Source organism: Scophthalmus maximus, chromosome 9 (assembly GCF_022379125.1).
Source record: "Scophthalmus maximus strain ysfricsl-2021 chromosome 9, ASM2237912v1, whole genome shotgun sequence".
NCBI classification, from domain to species: domain Eukaryota; kingdom Metazoa; phylum Chordata; class Actinopteri; order Pleuronectiformes; family Scophthalmidae; genus Scophthalmus; species Scophthalmus maximus.
Window position 1 is genome coordinate 11,429,415 of NC_061523.1, and position 15,394 is coordinate 11,444,808.

A 15,394-nucleotide genomic window follows, 5' to 3' on the forward strand; every position below is an offset into this window, starting at 1 on the left:
CTTCCAGATTGTTCCAGAGACCTGCCATTATGCGTCCAGTTAAAATGAAGAGACAGCATTGAATGTTAATGCCTAGTCTATATATATATACAACCTGTATATTATATTTTTAAGGTATTCTACACAATTTATCAAAAAAAATTAAAAGTTTTTTTTTTGTTATCCCCCATCTGCTGTAAAGTATTTATTTTCTCAGTCTTTATTTCATTGACTGCTAGAGTAAGAAACTTTATAGTGTTTGTATTATATGTATTTTGGCAGGTTTTGGTTTATTGATTTAAATTTTTTAATGCCCACATAAAAAAAAGAAGAAATCAGATTGTAGGTCATGTCCCGCCTCCTCATTTGTGATTGGTCCTCCAAGCTGTAAAGGGCGGGATTTAATTGGTCATGACTGGGGGGGAAGCCAATGGGAACTCAGAAGCAGGGGCGTCATCCGTCGTGTGACCAATGAAAGCTCATCGTGTTCGGACGGGGGCATGGTTTTATGGCAGCGTTAATACGTAAACGGCCCTTTCCCCATCGCCTTACGCCGAGGGTAGGGGGTGTGCATAGGCAGAACATAAGCTCTGCTTAAAACTTTCTTAAGTGAAAGTTCATACTTACATTTTTTTTGTGTTTTAAAACTCTTTTCACTCGCTTGTTTGAAGCGTGAGGAGCCTTTTCACCCATTTTCCCATCGTATTTAACGCAGCGCAACTCGACACAAGGTAAGTTCTGTAATATTCCTTCGTGGTCGTGGTAACTGAAGATGTGTGTGAGTCCAGGTCGCACTCGGGAGGTTTATTGTCTTTGATCGTGTTGTCATTTGACCCTCTGGAGCTTTAAAGAAACCGACGTCACGCTTTGATCATCGCTGGACATCGATAGCCAGCCTTAGCGGTGCTAGATAGCGGCTAACGGCTTTCACGTCAAAGTAGTTTTTTGAACGTTTCCTCCGCCGTCGTTGAGTGAAACGTCAGTGTGACGCCGTCGCTGCGGTGTTGTCCTGTTGCTCCGGTCACGGTCTGACCGGGTCCAACAGTGTTGTCTCCCTTCAGTGTGTCCTCGTCCCCCGGCCGTGTGTTAGCTCTCCGTCAGTGTGTGCGGCGGGGACATGTCCCGACATGACGCCCGACACACTCGCACGGGGCCTGCTCTTGTGGTGTGGAGCCTTGTGTGGCGACCAGACTGTCGCAGCGCTGCTAAAGCACAGGGGGTCATATGATTCAGAACAGTTTCAATAACCTCGATATGCCCACAGCAGTCCGCACTGTGTGGAACTTTGTTGGACTCAGTCGTGTGTGGTGGCCCCCGCGCCTGTCCAGTCCAGTTGAGTCCGGTTCCGTGACGGACAGCTGCTGGTGGAAGGCTTGATACCGGATAACCGACATATGTGGAGGTTATGCACGGATCAGCTGTTCGTGAACAATTCATATCCCAAGTGCAGATCTATTCTTATTCACAGTAAAGCCCACATTCATAATACTTATGGGTGTTTATCTAGTATTAATGAAGTGCAGGTGTTCTAATGTAACCCACACTGGAGTGTTAATACCAACTCACAAACCGATTGGTGGTATAAATTACTTTATTGATACATATTATTTAAGCTTAGATAGGGCCTGGAATGTGTTTGTTCCTAAAAGTACCTTTGTCTTCGTTTATTGATACAAATGTAATTTATCTGACTGTGATTGAAGTGGGAGTGACACTTTGTCCCTGTGTGTTTAGCCATATTATGTTTTGTTTTTTCCTCAAGAGACCGTATCACCCAGTACCATCTCATTAAAGTCCCCATTAGTAATATCTATTAATCGATTAATCAACTTGTAGTTTCAACTTTTTTAAGCACAAGCCTTTCCGTGTTTCATTTGAGTTAATCTTGTATAACTGTATATAAAATAAACTGTAATTTCAGTTTTTCTACTCCATTTGATGTTATTTGTTCTGTCGTAAAACCACACGATTTGACCATTTTATGTTGCTGTTGGTTTTGCCTTTTGGCAGCACTTTCTAATCTTAATTGAAGTACTCTATAAATAAAAAATATTATCACCATCAGTGGGTAAAAATTTGATCAAAATTCTAAAAATATTATTCTCCCTACTGCACAGATGATCGTCACAGGACCTGGAGCACTGCCCTTTGCCGTCCAACTGAAGGCCCTAACAGATGTGGAGGGCCGATACCAACCAAAGCTGAGCGGCTTGAGGCTCATCGAAAGCTCCCAGGACAACGGCCTCAGGATGACCAGCAGACTAAGAGAGCTGGAGGTGAAGGACCTGCTCTCTTTGACCAGGTTCTTTGGTTTCAGCTCAGAGACCTTCTCACTTGCCATCAGCTTGCTGGATCGATTCCTCTCAGTAATGAAGGTTTGTACACCCTGATGCTAGGAATACAACTTTCATCTTGTCGAAATGTGTTTTAAAGTCTGTTCTGTAATCACATTTTATCTTCTGTCCTCTACAGATTCAACCAAAGCACCTTTCCTGCGTGGGCCTGTGCTGCTTCTATATTGCTGTGAAATCCGCAGAGGAAGAAAAGAACGTGCCTCTGGCCAACGACCTGATCCGCATCAGTCAGAATCGCTTCACAGTGTCTGACATGATGAGGATGGAGAAGATCATCATGGAGAAGCTCTACTGGAAGGTGAAGGCCCCCACAGCACTCCGCTTTCTCCGCCTCTTTCACAGCCACATTCAGGAGCAGCTCGACGCTGAGAGGTAAGGACGGATGGTCACATCAACCTGCAGGGCTGAAACGTGACTCAACAAGATTATATTTATGCTACTAAAATGTGTCTTCTCATATTTGGCTTCAAAGAGAACACTAGCTAGAAATATATATTTGAGGCTAACAGGCAAAGTCTGATTTGAAATCATGAAGATTTTTAGATGTGACATGTTTTAAAAAAAACAAAAACTTGTTACTATGATGATGCACTTATTAGTATTGTTGTTTTTTGTTTGTTCTTCTAAGTGAAGCAGACTGATATCTAAACTAGTGACCTCTGCCATACATCTGTTTTTAAATACAAGTTGCAGTCTTGACACTAAAATTATTTTCTTTTTGCAGCAAACAGATACTGAGTCTTGAGAGACTGGAGGCTCAGCTGAAAGCTTGTCACTGCTCATTTGTCTTCTCCAAAATAAAGGTAGGCCGAAATAAACTGGTATCAACATTTTAAACCATCATCAGATGTCCCATTTCAAGGCTGGTTTTCTCAGACACACCTGGTTCCTGTGTTGGTAGTTTTTTGTGATTAAGAAGTAATTCTCTCTCTGTATCTGCAGCCATCCCTGCTTGCCATGGCTCTGCTGTGTTTTGAGGCCCAGGAACAACATGAGCCCGAGCACAGTGACAAAATATCAGAGGCCCTGAAACGTCTGCAGCAGCAGTTGAATGTAAGCACAGACTATTTTTACAATCCTGTAACTGTGTGCTGCCTAAAACAACTTGGAATTCATATTTTTTACTTTGATGAGATTTGGCGCAAGATTTGTTTGGTTAAAGCATGCGGATTGCCTAATGTCAGGATACATGGAAATTGGTTACAATTAAGATACGAAGCATAGACTCTGATGTGCTGCCACGACTGTACTTTTTTTGTGCAGATCAGAGATGGGGACCTGGTTTGTGTGCGGGAGTTGGTCGGGAAATGCCTTGCTGACTATGCCACCACCAAGTGCTCCAGACCTAACTGCCAGAGACTTCGCTGGACTATTTCGGGGAGAACTGCTCGTCAGCTGAAGCACAGCTACTACAAGATCGCTCATCTTCCAACCATACCTGAGTCAGCTTGTTAAAAGCTCAGCGGTACAAATAGGTGACCTTATATGCGGAGAAATTGTACAACTGTGCCCAAACTCTCTCTGTTCTGATTGGATGTAATGTTTGGGTGTATGGTCACCTAAGTACCGCTCCTGTTATTTTCCTTACAGATCTTCATTGGTGATGATGGATTTCTTTAAGGAAAAATACAAATTACAGGTTTTCTCAAGTTTGTTTGTCATCATATAGAGATGAAGCACACAGTATTTCATCTTCCCCAATAACACTGAGTAATGCTTTGTCAGAAAGATTAATCTCCTGCCACCCTGCAATAGAGTAACCTTAACTTTTACTTTCCTGATTGAGTTTCTTGCACAAGTGTACAGTATGTTCTCGTTTAAATCCGTACCAAGATGTTTGGCGTTTCCTGGAACGGGTTGCTGGTTTTAAGCAAATAAGTATAGAACCACCTAGGTCCTCAGTCCACCATGTGGAAGAGGAGGGAGAAGGATTTTGTGAACAGCACAAATGGAACCAAGAAATCGGGCCCAAAATCCTTAACTCCCACCCTAGGTTGCTAAACTGTCCTGATTGCACACTCCTGCCCAAGGTGATGATTTTTTTTGTTTTTCAAGCGAGGGAGCTCTGGTTTTCTCCAGTGAAGTGAGGCTAGTGACGATCCAGTCTACTATTTGAGCTGAAATGTCAGCAGAGGTTACAGATGAGTCGTTGTCACCGATTCTTAATTTGTGGACCCAGCACCACATGTATTGATTTTCAGTTGTCAATTATGCAGAGAACACAAAAAAAAATTGGTCATTGCAGTGGAAATGTGGATTGGAATTTGTCTTGCATTTTCTTTGCCAGTTTCCCTGTCGTATAAGTTTCTTTTAGTGAGGAAAAAATTAAAATGTGTTCTCAAATTCAAAATGGCATATTGAATACACCATCTGATTAACCTATGTACTTGTACCTTTCAATAAAACTTTATTGAAAAGCTATTGCTGTATGACTTTGTTTCATCATTAAAAGGCATCACATTTTTGTTACAAACAGATCAATCATGACCAATCAGCTGTTCAACCTACAGGCCTTGCATTTTGGCTAAACAGAATCAGTTCTTCACTACCAAAGAAAGGTCTGGCTTCGTTGGTTTTGTCCAAGAGTTATGTTGTATAGACAGCCTGATATGAGTTCTTCTGAGGTCAAACCTTCTGGCTTCACCTCACTGACGGATCCACTGTTCTCTGCCATGTCATGGACGTCCTCGATAGTTTTCATTAGGCTGAAGTGAATTGTTTTTGACATCATGGCAACGCTCACTTTTGAAGACTGGAAAAGTCGGGACCACCGCCATCATAATTCCCAGAGATCTCTGCTCCGCTGAAATCAAACCCAGGATTCTGGCAAAAAGGAGGACAACTGTGAACTAACCAGGAAGCCTGTTTCCACATATCAATACAGGTGTACATTTTTCATTCATTTTACAAATTAAGGCTGAAAAACCACACCAGCCAGAAACGACACTTCTATTACACTGCAGTCGTAGTAAATGTATTACACACCAGTACTAAGGCTACTAGTTGCAACTTACAAAAAAAAGTGGTACCAACCTGGCTAACACAAAGGTTCCAATGTGGGCATGTGTAGAGGGAGACTGGTGTACCTTTGAACATTTTGAAAGCGGCCTTGTAACCATACACCATGACCCTTCAAGTGACACTACATCAAACTAACCTCCCGCTGGAACCTCTCCAGTGTGAGCTTCCTCTGCATCTGGTCCTGGACCCAGGCATTCGCACAGTACTCCCCCTCCAGTAGAGAGGACCAGCAGTTCCCCGCCTCTCTTTTGGTCTTCATCAGAATAATCTGGATGAGACACTTGTCCTCTGACGGTGGACAATTGACAAGAGAGGAAAAGAGATGAGTCTGTGGCTTCTGTCTATTTAAGTCTGTTGTTTCTTTGAGAGGTGTGTGTAGCCTACCTAGTGTCCACGTGGCCTCGTCAGACACGGTCGTGTCAAACAACTTTCCCTGAGAGAATGGAACAAGAGGAGACGGTGGGGTTAATGTGTGTTCAACTTCTTATGAGCTAATGATTTCAGTAAACAGTGGGTCACTAGTGTTGGGCTGAACTCAAGTCCAACTTGGATTATTCCCATCCTTTTTTTTCTCTTCCGGAGATTGATGAAGTAAAGAAACAGGGAGTTGTTCTCTACAATGTTGATCTGTTTAAGGTGGAATAGGATCAGATGAAGGACGGACATTGATGTTTCCTGATGTTCGCCGGATTTTGCAGCTGAAGAGAAAATATGATTTTGGTACAAAATATTGGTCCTGGCTAATGTGAATGGCCTACAGCCATTATTAATGTTAGTCATGACATTCCTGCTTTTCCTGCTTTAACGAAACAGAATATCTTGTGTGGCTGAAATCAACAAAAGTCAAGCACTGCCACTTTCGGTGTATTTGTAGTCAGGCGCTTACCTTGAATATCTCCTGCCCTCTGACGTGCAGCTCGATGTCTCTGGATCCCAAGCGGCACTTGACCTCTTTGGCCGACGTCCCCTGAGGCACACTGACTTCGATGAAGACCTCCTCCATGGTCTGGTGCCAGGAGCCCCAGGGGGTCTCGCAGGGGATGACGCCGCTCCTCTCCTCGAAGTGCACCGACATGTTGAGCCTCCACACCGGCGGACAGGTCGGCTAACTCCGTCTGGCTAGCAGGGAAGTGGTGCTAACAGTTTGCTTCACAGTCGATCTTTACCCCTGTGGACGTGCTGACTATTAACATGACTGTTGTCAAGAATAATTGAGTTAAAACTGGTTTCAGAAGTTGTCGGTTATGTCAAACCTAAGCTGTGGTAAGAACTTGCGATGTGATTCGTTTGTTTTGCCCCTCGCTCGCGAAACTTCTTCTTCGCTGTGTGGGTTTCATTTCCGGTTGTAAACAACTGTATGGCTGCAGCGCCACCGGCTGCCAGATAAACTGAACTACAAGTAGAACAATTTGAGACACTCGTTTTTTAAAAAATCTGTATTATTTTCAGTTCTATAAAGTGGAATCTGTCATTGACTATAAATTATTCTTTAATCATTTAATATTAATTTGTTTACACCAGAAGCTAACAGATTCCACTGTTTGTCTAAAAATGGAGTGGATTTACTAATCTGTTAATTAGATTACTGTTCCTACCTCGGTGCCTGCTGTGTCCTTTCGTAGACCCACCGGTCACTATAACGACACTAACGCAGCCTTCCTGTGTTGGTTTTAACTGCTCTCACACACTATTTTAATAAGTATGTGTAGATCAGAGAGTTGACTGAGGAATCTGTGTTAAATGCTTCTCAGGATGGCTCTTGTGACATTACCTTTACTTACTTTTATTTGCCTGATAAGGTAAGTCGTCTCTCGTCAAACATGGGTCAGGGCACGCTCAGTCAGGGAGTTTAACTTTCTTTTTTTTGTGTGCAGTCTAGGTAATGTAAGTGGAAATGACAAGATTTATTCAGAAAACATCACTCGCATTTTGGATCGACTGTTGGATGGCTATGACAACAGACTGCGTCCTGGATCTGGGGGTAATTCAAATTTCACATATGCATGTATTAAAATATTAATCGAGTAAATATTACTTCTGTGCATCCTGTTTGATGGTGTGTACTGTACAAATGTTAATCACTATTGCAGGTGGTGTTACCGAGGTGAAAACAGACATTTTTGTCACCAGCTTCGGACCCGTTTCTGATGTTGACAGGGTAAGATCCTGCTTCTTTACGGAGACATTTATATGTGCTGACTGTGGGAGAGGACAGCGCTTCACTGACCACTGAATGCTTGCCTTATGGGCAATCTGCCATGAAACCATCTAATGAGCTTTAATCTGTTTGACCAGCTCTATAACTCTATTATTGATGGCCTCTAAATCAATATGACAACATGTCAGACAGAAGAAATGGCTGAATGGATTGATTAATGATTATCTGGGATGAGTGGCATCCATCATTACCTCATCATCTCTCCCCACCTTCCACTGCAAGTTAAAATGTATCTTCAGCATTATAGATGCTGATGGATGATGTTGACTGCTTCTTTCGAGATTTAAATTAAATGTTAAAATGTAGGGTCGCATGTTTGACAGGAGATATGTTGTTACATCTACTAACATGTGATTTCCATGCATTAGGAGTACACCATGGACATGTTCTTCCGCCAGATGTGGGTTGATGAGCGCTTGAAGTACGAGGGCCCCATTGAAATCCTGCGGCTGAACAACCGTATGGTGGACAAGATCTGGACACCAGATACTTTTTTCAGAAACTCAAAGAAGTCCATTTCCCATAACATGACCACACCCAACAAGCTCTTCCGCATCATGCAAAATGGAACTGTCCTCTACACTATGAGGTGAACTTAGATAGCGCAGTTATTGCTTTGTTAATAAAACTCTCTTTTTCATTTAAAAAAATGAAAGTGATTTCTGTGTCGTCTTTGTGTTAGACTGACAATCAGTGCAGAATGTCCTATGAGGCTGATGGACTTCCCCATGGATGGCCACGCCTGTCCTCTCAGATTTGGAAGCTGTAAGTATTTACAATTACAGACGTGTTCATAAACAGGATTGACGATAGTTTCCTGTAATGTCCAGATTCACAGATGTAACCTACAGATGAGTGTTTCAAGTGCTATCGATAATGTCTTTGCATTTTTAGACGCCTACACAAGTGGTGAAATTGTGTTCACCTGGAAGAAGGGACCAATAGCATCTGTGGACTTTCCCAAGGAGTCCATCAGTCTTCTGCAGTATGATCTGGTGGGACAGACTTTGTCCAGTGAGATATTCAAATCCAATACAGGTAACACTCGCCGTCAGCTACCACATTGCTTTTCTCCCAAGGAGAATACTGTTAGATTGTTACAATCATTCCCACACTGAAAAGATTAATGAAAAAGAATTATCATGAGCTGATGAATGTGTTTGTGGAAAAAGGGTCCAATGAGTGTCTTCAACCTCTCTACCAGTGCCCATCACTCCCCGGCAATAGAGGCGGTATGAAAGCAAAGACTTCCTTGAGCAGCCATCTAAGATGCTTAAGTGGTCAAGGCCTATTGCGTACAGTGTGCCTTAAAAAAAACTAAAGGGTTTAAAACCCAATGTATGAACCGAGAGCAGAAGAAGAGTGGAGTAGTGTGCCTTCGTGCGTGCGTGTGTGTGTGTGTGTGTGTGTGTGTGAATTTTCTCTTTTCACCAGAAGAGGAAGAAATGTTCCCCAGCTGTGAACCAAGCATATTCCTGGAAGCAGGATCCAAAACACAGAGATGATAACCATTTAGAAAACACAGAGAGCAAGAGAGAGCAAGTGTGTGTGTGTGTGTGTGTGTGTGTGTGTGTGTGTGTGTGTGTGTGTGTGTGTGTGTGTGTGTGTGTGTGTGTGTGTGTGTGTGTGCGTGTGCGTGTGCGTGCGTGCGTGCGTGCGTGCGTGCGTGTGTGTGATGCAGCAGCGTGTTTTTGGTCTGTGAATGTCTGCATGCATGTGTTAGGCGGAGCTGGGCAGCGTTACGCATAGTGACACTTCCCAGCTCTCCCTCTCCCCCCTCCTCACCCGCTTCTCCTTCCTCCTCTTGACTTTATCCCCATTTTCCAAACGTCTGCGGTGCTCCCTCCTCCTTCCCTCCTCGTTTTTTGTCCTTTTCTTTTTCCTCCTCCTTCTCTTCCTTCCTTCCTTCCTCTCGTCTCTCACACATTGTCTCACAGTTAGCTGGCTATTCCAGTCGCTACAGCAGCGTTATATATATTTTTTTATGTTTCTCTCAGCAGCTCTTCTGTTTCAAGGGCAGGGAAGGGCAAATGTGCTCTGTGCTCCCCTGCTCTGTCCCCCAGGGCTGCTCTCTTCACACGTGCTGTTTATCTTGCAGGTCACTACTCTGTGCAGGTGGTCCATTTCCACCTCCAGAGGAAGCTCGGCTACTACCTCATACAGACCTACATCCCCCTCATAATGGTTGTTGTGTTGTCACAAGTCTCTTTTTGGATCAACAAGGAGTCTGTTCCTGCACGTACAGTGGCTGGTAGGCGCCTGTTCCCACCTCCAGTGGGCAACAATGTTGAATAATCACGACTGATATTCAAATAATTAGGTGTATCACAGTGCATTAATATGCTTGTCCTCCTCCAGGCATCACCACAGTGTTGACAATGACCACCTTGAGCATCAGTGCCCGTCAGTCACTTCCCAAAGTGGCCTATGCCACCGCCATGGATTGGTTCATTGCTGTGTGTTTTGCCTTTGTGGCGTCGGCTCTTGTCGAGTTTGCAGCAGTAAACTACTTTGCCACGCTGCAGGCCAACCGTCTGAAGAAACAAAAAGCCAGACAAGACAAGCTTGAGGTGTTGGCGACCGGCAGTGACGATGATGACACAGTTTCGGTGAGTATCTAATTTGAACCTACGAATAAGTCTGTTTGTCTATATTTCTGTCGGTCTATTCTCCACAACCACTTCACTTACTTCTGAAGGCCCCGGAAAGTGCAATGTCGACTGTGAAGTCTTTTAGATGAGCGGTTGTCGAGATCCTGACCCCAAGTCCCCCCTTGCTGTGATGTCACTGAAGGATGTGACAACAGTGACATCACAGAATGTTGATGTGTGCCTATAGCAACTATTACCTCGTCAAGCTATTGTTTTGTGAAAAAAAACGCCACACACATTTTGTACATACAAAAACAGTCAATTCCAGTTGAAAAATTCACTGTCCTCATTAAAACATGGTGATCACTTCATCATTTAACTAACATGTCCCTTGACCTCACCATTTTCTTTAATTAATTTTTGTAGGATTTGAATAATAAGTAAAAGTTTGCACATTCGTTGCTATTTCAGTTCTAATGTTACACATAAAAAACATGAAATTATGTAGTCTGTGAAAAGACTATCGTGAGAAAAGTAATAATTACCTTTTTGTACTGTGATATTTAACAAAGACATAAAAAGAAAAATGAGCAGTTAGACAAGATGTCCAGCAGCCTGTTAGTTTAGCTTAACACGTTAGCTAGTTATAATAATAATAATACATTTTATTTATAGAGCACTTTTCATCGCTAACAGCAATCTCAATGTGCTACAGAGTAAAAACAAGTATCTCCGCTGAGTCCAGTCTTGATGCTAGGATAAGCTATTTTAGTTTACAGATGTGACAGTGCTCGGAAACACCAGCCTCTGCTCTCACTTTAACAAGGTGTGTGATTTCCATTTTAAACGCCATGATTTTAAATACACGGCGTCTCAAATGCATTTACATAGCTCATTTACATAGTTAATGGTGAAGAGATACAGAATCTCGTCAGTGTCGCAGAGAGTTTGATGCAGTGATGCTGATAATGAACACTGAGCCGGCAGCTTCTGACTCGAATGCAGAGAAAAAGAAATCATGCCACAGATAGGAAGTCTTTTTTTTTTCATGCATTTCCAAGTAGTCACCCTGCCTTTTCCATTCTTGCCATTCAGGGCACACCACACATTAAATAGTAATATGTGCCGTTGTAGTACTCTCATCTCCTGCTATATGCTTTATGGTAATACAGTAAGCCACCACAGCATCCTCCTGGGATCTGTCTCACATGTAGGGCTCATGGTTAGATGCTTTAAAAATAGCCTCAGTGTGAGAGAAGAGAGAAACTCCAGCACTCCTCCCCTCATAAACTCCTAACCATCCTATGGGCATCCAGCGAACTACCTGCTGCGTTCTATAGGGATGTTGGCATGCCATTGAGAGAAAGCTCCCGTGGGAACAAATATTACTTGTAGCCTTGTGTTCATGACTCAAGCATGTTAAGATAAGCATATACAGTACTTGGAGGGCAGAAAAGCCCTGCTTTTGATGTCTTTTCTATTCCTCCGACCACCTTTTCTCTCTCTCACTGTGTACCACAAAATCCACACAAACCCCATCTTACCCCATCCTGCTCTCCCTCCAAATCAACCCCACCCCCCTCCCACCAGTCGGACAGCAGCCCTCAGGAAGGCCTGAAGAGGAGAAACCACTCAGTGTGCCGCAGTGAGGGAGGAGAAGCTCCGCCACTGCCGATCTTCCTCCAGCAGGGCTCAGCTTTTCCTCAAATCCCACAGCTGGCCGGCACAAGCCCCATCGACAAGTACGCCCGCATCCTCTTTCCCCTGGCCTTCGGCCTCTTCAACCTCGTCTACTGGTACATCTACATGGCCAAGGACACCATGGAGGGTGCCAGGTACACTAGTCACATTCAGTTACCTCTGTACATCTTTTTGGGTACTAATGTATGTTCTAAAGGCACTATTCAGGTATCCTGAAATTTTTAAGCACAACACTGGTGATATTCAATTCTTTTCTTATTAAGAGCAAATCCAATGACAAATCCAAAAATCAACAATCAATTGAGCCTAATCCAGAATATTGTTTGTGTATCCGACTCTTAATCGTCCTTTCCTCTTTGCCATGAAGCTCCATTGTGTTAAACACATAATGAGCCACAGAGTCGCTCTCGATGACATGTTGTTTCATTATGATGAGCAAGGGAAATGTAGTTTGTTTTTGAATGGTTCCCACATGCACCATCACACTACCATTAATATCAAATCACCATGTGTTTCAATCCAAGACCGGAAATAGCCCCAAACAAATAAATGATGTACTCCTGAGTAATATTTGGTTGTACCGGGCTGTTTTAGAAATTACTTAGGTTCCAATATATATTACCTAATATGCGTGACCCATTTTTGTTGAAGATTTATGAATCTAAGTTGTAACAAATAGGTTTGGAGACCAGTACCACAGACAGGCTGAGAAAATTATTTACTATTGAGAGATGGACCTTCACCAATGCAGAATAAAACTATTTAAAATTTAAAACAAATATTTTTCAATTATATGAATCCACTGTAGATAGTTTGCAACAAGTTGGTTGCACTTGCTCATATTGATAATATACTAATGATATTTACATTTACAAGAAAATAAGCAAAACTAGAGAAAAATCTGGGGAAAGTAAATATAATTCTTCATATCAAAAATGTCAAAAATATTTTTATTCTTGCAGACCCTTATGTTTATCCATTTAACCCCCTTAGATTTATTTTATATCTTTTGGGGGAGGACCTAAACATAAATACCACTAACATTTTTACCAACATTTAGCTTTTTGAGACAAGGCTTTTCTTCCAAAACAACAAAAAATAGACGAGACCTCATCGGAGAGTTTCTTAAATTATTGTACAAATTAGCAAAGAGGAGAGAGAAAAAATGACAACGGATGAAGGATGTTTATGCACACCTACTTTGTTTCTCTAAGAGCAACGAACCTGTCTTAGTCTTCTCTAATTATGATGGCTTCAGTGAAAGAGTAACTACCCACAGTTTTTTGTCAAAGACTTTTATCCAGGCAGTAAAAGCATCAATAATTTCTGATGCTGAAACAGCCCCGGGAGTTGTAGGCGAAGAAAAATAAAAAAATAATAAAAATGATGTTAGGTGGCGTTGTTGCTGCATTGACGCCAGCACTGTGGCTTTTATCATCATCATAGTTTTACAATACAAAAGGGGCTGAGCGCTCAGTTCATTTGAGAAGGAATAATACGCACCAGGCTCTCTACCTTTTTTTAACACAAGTTTTACATGAGCGCTGTCAAAACCCCAGCTGTTCTAATGACAACACTGTGTCCATGGGGAGTTGGTCTCACAGGTCAAATAAACCAGAGCTTTCTTTGTACATTCACCACATGAAAAAGTGACTATTCACTTTCCAGCTTATACGTGAGCCTCTTACAGAACACAAAGCTCCATGTCCGAGAAAGAAAGAGTGGGATACTGTGCAAAAAGACAGAAAGAGAGAGAGACAGAGGGAGGGAGAGCAATGTGTTACCTAACACTGGGGAGTGCAAATCTGCTCATCATGCTTCTCATGTTCCTGTCAGAGAATTTTTTTTACGGTTGTTTTGTTTATAACGTCCTGCAGAATAATGAGAGAGACAAGAGGGAGAGCGGGAGAACAGCTGCATCACATCTATTCTCTTTACATATTTCTGCCACGTCTCTGTCTTGGTACTTTTGAAGACAGGCACTGAGAGGACAGGGAGCACAGTAGTAGGTTCGAGCTGTGCAGTGCACTGCAGATAGAGCGACTCTGAATGTGTAAAGAAAGAGAGGACTTCTGTATTCTCCGCTCACATTTTTGTGCTCTGATGTCTCTTGCAGAGACATGGATCTTAAAAACTAAGAGGACCTGGAAAAGGGCACGTGCAGCCGGAGAGACCGTCAGCATCCAGCCAGCCTCACCTCTCCTCTCCCTCATCTCTCTCTCTCTCTCTCTCTCTCTCTCTCCCCTCTCCCTCTCTCTCTCTCTCCCTCATCTCTCTCTCTCTCCCTCTCCCTCTCTCTCTCTCTCCCTCATCTCTCTCTCTCTCCCTCTCCCTCTCTCTCTCTCCCTCATCTCTCTCTCTCTCCCTCTCCCTCTCTCCCTCTCTCTCTCTCTCTCCCCTCTCCCTCTCTCTCTCTCTCTCTCCCTCTCTCTCTCTCTCTCTCTCTCTCTCTCCCTCTCTCTCTCTCTCTCTCTCTCTCCCCTCTCCCTCTCTCTCTCTCTCTCTCTCTCTCCCCTCTCCCTCTCCCTCTCTCTCTCTCTCTCTCCCTCTCTCTCTCTCTCTCTCTCTCTCTCTCTCTCTCTCCCCTCTCCCTCTCCCTCTCTCTCTCTCTCTCTCCCTCTCTCTCTCTCTCTCTCTCTCTCTCTCTCTCTCTCTCTCCCTCTCCCCCTCTCCCTCTCCCCCTCTCTCTCTGTGAACAATCTCTCAGCATTCACTCTGCTCTCGTCTGACAGAGGAAATGAATCAGAAACTCATTTATTCTCCTGCCGCACATCTATTCATTTCACAGGCTGTGACCACTGCCCACTTGTGTTCAGATCAGTAGCCGAAGACCTGCCCTTCACGGGCCTCAATCACTTTAAACATGTACTATACACACAACTGCATGGGCTGAGACAGACATCACACACAGAACGCATGACACACGTACGCACGCACGTGCACACACGCACACACACGCACACAAACACACGCGCACACGCACACACCAAGAAACACATCAAATAGAAGTGGATGATATAATCTATGATGGCTGTAACTGGTGGTGATGCAACAGTGAACCAATGCTTCCAGAAGCCTGCCCTCTACAGAAGCACAGCTCCCACTACAACAAGATCAAAGCCATTGAGAAGCGGCTGCGGGTCCCTCCTTGCAGCTTCAGAAAATGTTCTCAAACCCGGGAAAATGAATTGTGGGATTGTGTTTTGACATCCCACCTGTCTGCTGTGGCGCTCTGATGCTCCCCTTTGCATGGTCAGATCTGCGGCAGGTCTTCTGGAAACACTGAGGAGTAGTGTATAATACCTCCAGGTGCTGCTGACATTCATTGTCTATTTTTTGTTTGGATGGCGCGTGATTGTTTTCGGCACAGATACAGTGTGTGTGCCTGACATGGATGGAGTGTGAACATGTCTAACAACATGGGAATAAACTTGCTCTTTAACTTGATAATGTGACCAGTGTGACCACACAGTGCATCCAGTTGTTTGACCTTGTCAGTGTAACAGACACAGTGATCTGCCAAGTAATAA

At 43.4% G+C, this 15,394-nt stretch overlaps 4 protein-coding genes across 7 annotated transcripts in view; 3 read left to right on the forward strand and 1 right to left on the reverse strand.

Annotated features, from left to right (window-relative positions):
- The first annotated feature begins 498 nt into the window (after positions 1–498).
- Positions 499–4,754, forward strand: ccng1 (cyclin G1). The gene is made up of 6 exons (XM_035649112.2): positions 499–710; positions 2,097–2,354; positions 2,452–2,705; positions 3,058–3,136; positions 3,276–3,386; positions 3,597–4,754. The coding sequence occupies exons 2-6, from the start codon at positions 2,097–2,099 to the stop codon at positions 3,786–3,788; spliced, it is 894 nt and encodes a 297-aa protein (XP_035505005.1). The 5' UTR covers positions 499–710; the 3' UTR covers positions 3,789–4,754.
- Positions 4,718–15,331, reverse strand: nudcd2 (NudC domain containing 2). 3 transcript variants are annotated; one of them, XM_035649115.2, is made up of 5 exons: positions 15,080–15,331; positions 6,241–6,522; positions 5,739–5,787; positions 5,491–5,642; positions 4,718–5,156 (listed from the first exon to the last, which is right to left on the reverse strand). In XM_035649115.2, exons 2-5 carry the CDS (start codon positions 6,427–6,429, stop codon positions 5,073–5,075), a joined length of 474 nt encoding a protein of 157 aa, XP_035505008.1. In that variant the 5' UTR covers positions 6,430–6,522; positions 15,080–15,331; the 3' UTR covers positions 4,718–5,072. The 3 variants fall into 3 exon arrangements, with proteins under 3 accessions (XP_035505008.1, XP_035505007.1, XP_035505006.1); XM_035649114.2 differs by lacking the exon at positions 15,080–15,331 and adding an exon at positions 6,608–6,696; XM_035649113.2 differs by lacking the exon at positions 15,080–15,331 and having other exon boundaries at positions 6,241–6,662.
- gabra6a (gamma-aminobutyric acid type A receptor subunit alpha6a) lies at positions 6,678–14,162 on the forward strand. The gene is made up of 10 exons (XM_035649108.2): positions 6,678–7,153; positions 7,229–7,335; positions 7,445–7,512; positions 7,941–8,161; positions 8,255–8,337; positions 8,467–8,610; positions 9,671–9,823; positions 9,931–10,181; positions 11,754–11,998; positions 13,981–14,162. The coding sequence occupies exons 1-10, from the start codon at positions 7,095–7,097 to the stop codon at positions 14,000–14,002; spliced, it is 1,353 nt and encodes a 450-aa protein (XP_035505001.1). The 5' UTR covers positions 6,678–7,094; the 3' UTR covers positions 14,003–14,162.
- Positions 14,478–15,394, forward strand: part of gabrb2a (gamma-aminobutyric acid type A receptor subunit beta2a) — a 28,357-nt gene continuing 27,440 nt past the window's right edge. Inside the window, exon 1 of one of the 2 annotated variants that reach the window (XM_047334226.1) lies at positions 14,478–15,173. The gene's annotated coding sequence lies outside the window, so the exon portion shown is untranslated. The remainder of the gene's footprint in view (positions 15,174–15,394) is intronic. The other variant, XM_035649105.2, reaches the window with a different exon arrangement.

Bases quoted from the DNA above. Each gene is read 5' to 3' on its own strand.
- ccng1 (XM_035649112.2), top strand. From the start codon at position 2,097: ATGATCGTCACAGGACCTGGAGCACTGCCCTTTGCCGTCCAACTGAAG. The intron at 2,355-2,451 runs GTTTGTACACCC...TGTCCTCTACAG, and splicing joins GATTCCTCTCAGTAATGAAG to ATTCAACCAAAGCACCTTTC. The intron at 3,137-3,275 runs GTAGGCCGAAAT...CTGTATCTGCAG, and splicing joins TTGTCTTCTCCAAAATAAAG to CCATCCCTGCTTGCCATGGC.
- nudcd2 (XM_035649115.2), bottom strand. From the start codon at position 6,429: ATGTCGGTGCACTTCGAGGAGAGGAGCGGCGTCATCCCCTGCGAGACC. The intron at 5,643-5,738 runs GTAGGCTACACA...GTCCACCGTCAG, and splicing joins CGAGGCCACGTGGACACTAG to AGGACAAGTGTCTCATCCAG. The intron at 5,157-5,490 runs GTTAGTTTGATG...CCTTTTTGCCAG, and splicing joins TGGAGAGGTTCCAGCGGGAG to AATCCTGGGTTTGATTTCAG.
- gabra6a (XM_035649108.2), top strand. From the start codon at position 7,095: ATGCTTCTCAGGATGGCTCTTGTGACATTACCTTTACTTACTTTTATT. The intron at 7,154-7,228 runs GTAAGTCGTCTC...TTTTGTGTGCAG, and splicing joins ACTTTTATTTGCCTGATAAG to TCTAGGTAATGTAAGTGGAA. The intron at 8,338-8,466 runs GTAAGTATTTAC...TTGCATTTTTAG, and splicing joins TCCTCTCAGATTTGGAAGCT to ACGCCTACACAAGTGGTGAA.